General features: G+C 37.9%; 1 protein-coding gene across 1 annotated transcript in view; it reads left to right on the forward strand.

Moving 5' to 3' along the window:
- The first annotated feature begins 159 nt into the window (after window positions 1-159).
- Window positions 160-4,005, forward strand: part of LOC107668609 (cytochrome P450 26B1-like) — an 11,597-nt gene continuing 7,751 nt past the window's right edge. The window contains exons 1-5 of the mRNA XM_016460549.1: window positions 160-258; window positions 950-1,297; window positions 2,542-2,766; window positions 2,971-3,246; window positions 3,388-3,543. Of these exons, the coding sequence (XP_016316035.1) occupies window positions 1,094-1,297; window positions 2,542-2,766; window positions 2,971-3,246; window positions 3,388-3,543 (861 nt within the window). The 5' untranslated portion in view covers window positions 160-258; window positions 950-1,093. The remainder of the gene's footprint in view (window positions 259-949; window positions 1,298-2,541; window positions 2,767-2,970; window positions 3,247-3,387; window positions 3,544-4,005) is intronic.

Genomic DNA, 4,005 nt, shown 5'->3' on the forward strand with positions numbered 1-4,005 from the left:
CTCTCTCTCTCTTTCTGATTCCCTCTGTGGAATCTACGATCTCAAACGTTTCCCATCCCCTGTGATCTATCCAAGACCTGTTCAACTATTAGAGAAAAAAAAACTGCTCACACGTCACTGGTGAAGGTGGATCATAACATGTGCCAATACCTATAAAGCTCGAGCGCGCGAGATGCACAGAAGACGCATAGTTCACCTAAGAAGAGATTCTCGAAGTTTCACTGGATAGCTTCGCTAGGATTTTACACTCTTCCTGAGGTGAGCATACACTCATTGTCTGTCTCTGATTCACTTGTAAGGTCATCATTAGCTCTGTTATTAAGATGATGTTATTTTAGATTACCGATTGCATGTTTTAGCAACAGATCTGAAAGACCTGTTTTTTGTTACACCCTTAAAAATAAAGTATTTTAACTGATTTTAAGGTATAAGAACCATCTTATAAAGAGTCATTTTTTTATGCATATGATACTTCGGAGATTTAAATCTCTTAATGTTTCACTATGTTCTTCAGATAAGAATACAGATTGGATTAACAGAACTGAACTGAATAATTAATGTAGGCTGTTTGATGTTACATCTATATTATGATGTTGTTACGAATTTATGAGTTTTACTTACTCGGAAGTGTTTATACGCAGAGGGATCTTCTGTATTAAGCAAAAATGTGTGCTCGTTTCCAAAGTTCTCATAATCTCAAATTCAGTTGGAGTGATTTACAGTCGGAGTGGGTGAGAGCAGGGCTGTTCCAGGGGTTGCACCCCAAGAAAAGGTGGATAAACTCGGATGAAAGACATGCCAGCGCATGCATGCAACTTGTAAAACTGTTTGGAATAGTTGTCAGCTTCTTGTCCTTCTCTGGGAAGCTGGAGAGAATGACAGCACGATAGATCTCCTCTCTTCATAAAGCCCATGTTAGAGTAATGTCATATTCTTATTCCATTCCTAGATATCCGATGAGCGCGTAAAGGGATCATCTTGCGTGTTACACAACTTTTGGAGGCGCTCCATCAAGAAGAAATCATCACTGGAACAACAAGCACAGGCGCACGTGGATTCTTTGCTTTCTTTTTGGCTTTGCTCAACGCTGGAGATGTTCGGGCACAATATCTGCCTCGTGTCCGCGTTGCTGGCGGCTGCCGGTGCTGTCTTCCCGGCTCTGCTGTTGCTTGTGGTTTCGCGGCTGCTGTGGGAGTTCAGGTGGAGCATCACCGGGGATCGGACGTGTAAACTCCCACTCCCGCAGGGCTCCATGGGCTGGCCGCTGGTCGGAGAAACTTTTCACTGGCTTTTCCAGGTAAGACTTGAGCATAAATACAATTCTACTCAGTTTCTCTCAATTCTTTTTGCTCTCATTTATGATTTATCGATCATGGATTTCATAGGCTAGTATGTTCCCTCGATTAGAAAAGTAACATTTTGAGTTCTAATATATAAGCATATGCATTATATTGTAATTTTATATTATTAATATGCTTTAGAAGCAAAAAAAAATGAATGAATTAATTAGTTATTAATTATTATTTATTTATTTAACAAGGCAAATATAGGCCTAAGTAAAATACTGTTAAAATTAGTTCTCAAATTATTTCGGCGGGGTCATCGTTGCAAAAAAAAAAAAAAAAAAATAGTACTTTTTTTTATTCGTTCGTTTTACGAAAAACCTAAGTGTTTTTGGCGCCCCCAGCGCATTTAACTATCAACAATGCGTTTTAAACAAAATACTAACGTTTTCTGATATATATTGTGTAGATATAGCTTTATAAATAACGTCAGTAGGCTACTTACGTTTTATCGATGCACCGTATGTACAGCGATCAAGCACGTGTTGCTATGGTTACCTCTGTAAGCAAAGCCGGTTTCTTTAAGATCATAAACATTTAGACCAGTGCACTCTGACTCACTTGTGAAACGTAGCTATGAAAACAATACACGAAGCCCCCGGTTAAAATTATGTAGTAGGTAAAAAATTATTAAACGACATATGCTAACTTATGAGGGAAAAAAATCGAATTCCATCGCAAACCACCACATTTAGGCTAGGCTATTTAGATTTTATAGGGTTAATTATTTTATTAATGTTATCATTTATGTAGATTAAAGTGATCTATGTTGCATTTTATGTTATTTTGCTAATATTTTTGCATTACCTTTACTGCAATGTTTAATGCTTTCTCAAAGGAATATGAGGCATATGAGCCAGTTCCTCCAATTATCCCCTGCATGTGTGAACTTGATGAGGGTGTAATTCTTCACTGTGGTAAAAACAGACCTTTTCACCTTGATTTCATACAGAACTGATTAGTCCTTTCCAGAAGATGCAATCAATCAATCAATCAATAAAATAAATAAATATTGCAATATGTAGGCCTGGAAAGTTTATAAAATAGTATGAGAAATTTATATGGAAATATTTTTAGTATGGAAATTTAAAAAATCCTTATAGTCACAAACAACTGAAAGTCTTGGGGAAGTAGTGGGGACTCGGGGTATTGCATCTATCTAAAAGGTTTGACATGAAACTCTGTTGTGTTGTAACAGGGATCCAGCTTTCACATCTCCAGACGCGAGAAACACGGAAATGTTTTTAAAACTCACCTTTTGGGCAAACCCCTCATCCGAGTGACCGGTGCAGAAAACATCCGTAAGATTCTGCTGGGTGAACACACGCTGGTGTGCACGCAGTGGCCCCAGAGCACACGCATCATCCTGGGGCCCAACACTCTGGTAAACTCAGTTGGTGTCCTGCACAAGAGGAAGAGAAAAGTAAGCGTATCTGAAAGGCATGCACCCTGAAAGACTTTTCAATAAAAAAGGCATCTGATCGAAATAATTAACCCATTCATTGTTTTATTTCTCCTAAATATCCCTGTAAAGATGAACGCTCACAAAAAAATGAATCTTTCATTTCCAGCCATTAATGTTGCAATGAATAGTTCAGCATTTGATCAATAAAATGTTGTTTTCTAGATCCTTGCAAAAGTGTTTAGCCGTGGGGCGCTGGAGGCCTATCTGACACGCCTTCAAGATGTTGTCAAGACTGAAATTGCTAAGTGGTGCTCCGAGACCGGGTCTGTGGACGTTTACACCGTAGCCAAGTCACTCACTTTCCGCATTGCAGTGCGAGTCCTGCTCGGTCTGCATCTGGAGGAGCAGCAAATCACTTCTCTCTCCAAAACCTTTGAACAGCTCATGAACAACCTCTTTTCTCTTCCTATTGACACCCCCATAAGCGGCCTGCGTAAGGTGAGAATGAGTCCAGTTCTGATCTTCCATCCACAAGCCAAAAGTCACATTGTCTCACAGCTTGAGCAAACAAACTATGTCTAAAATTTTTTTTTTTTTAGAACTTTTATTCATGAACATAGTCTATTTGTTTTGTTGTAGGGAATCAGGGCCCGTGAGATTCTGCACTCTGCCATGGAGAAGATCATAGAGGAGAAACTGAAAAAGCAGCAAACCAGTGATTATTGTGATGCTTTTGACTATATGCTGAGCAGTGCGAAGGAAGATGACTATGAGCTTACAATGCAAGAGCTTAAGGTAAACCATAGAAGGCCAAATCCAAATGTATTGTGCACTCTTAAAAATAAAGGTTCTTTATTGGCATCAATGGTTCCACAAAGAACCTTTACCATCTATGGAAACTTTTCATTCCACAAAAGGTTCTTTACAGTGGAAAAAGGTTCTTTAGATTATGAAAATGTTCTTCACACTAATAAAAAAAATGGTTCTTTTAAGAACTATTCACTGAAAGGTTCTTTGGGGAACCAAAACTGGTTCTTCTATGGCATCGCTGTGATAACCCCCTTTTGGAACCTTTATTTTTAAGAATGTGTGCTGTCTTTGTACTATTACCTAGTTTTAATTATTTTATTTTGTAATATTATATTTAGCTTTCATCACAGATGATGATCCCATGATAATGTTTTGATCCAATTAAATGCATTTATTCATTCATTTATATACAGTATTTATATACAGTATATATATATATATATATAT

Source organism: Sinocyclocheilus anshuiensis, unplaced genomic scaffold, assembly GCF_001515605.1.
Source record: "Sinocyclocheilus anshuiensis isolate Anshui unplaced genomic scaffold, SAMN03320099.WGS_v1.1 scaffold2047, whole genome shotgun sequence".
NCBI lineage: Eukaryota > Metazoa > Chordata > Actinopteri > Cypriniformes > Cyprinidae > Sinocyclocheilus > Sinocyclocheilus anshuiensis.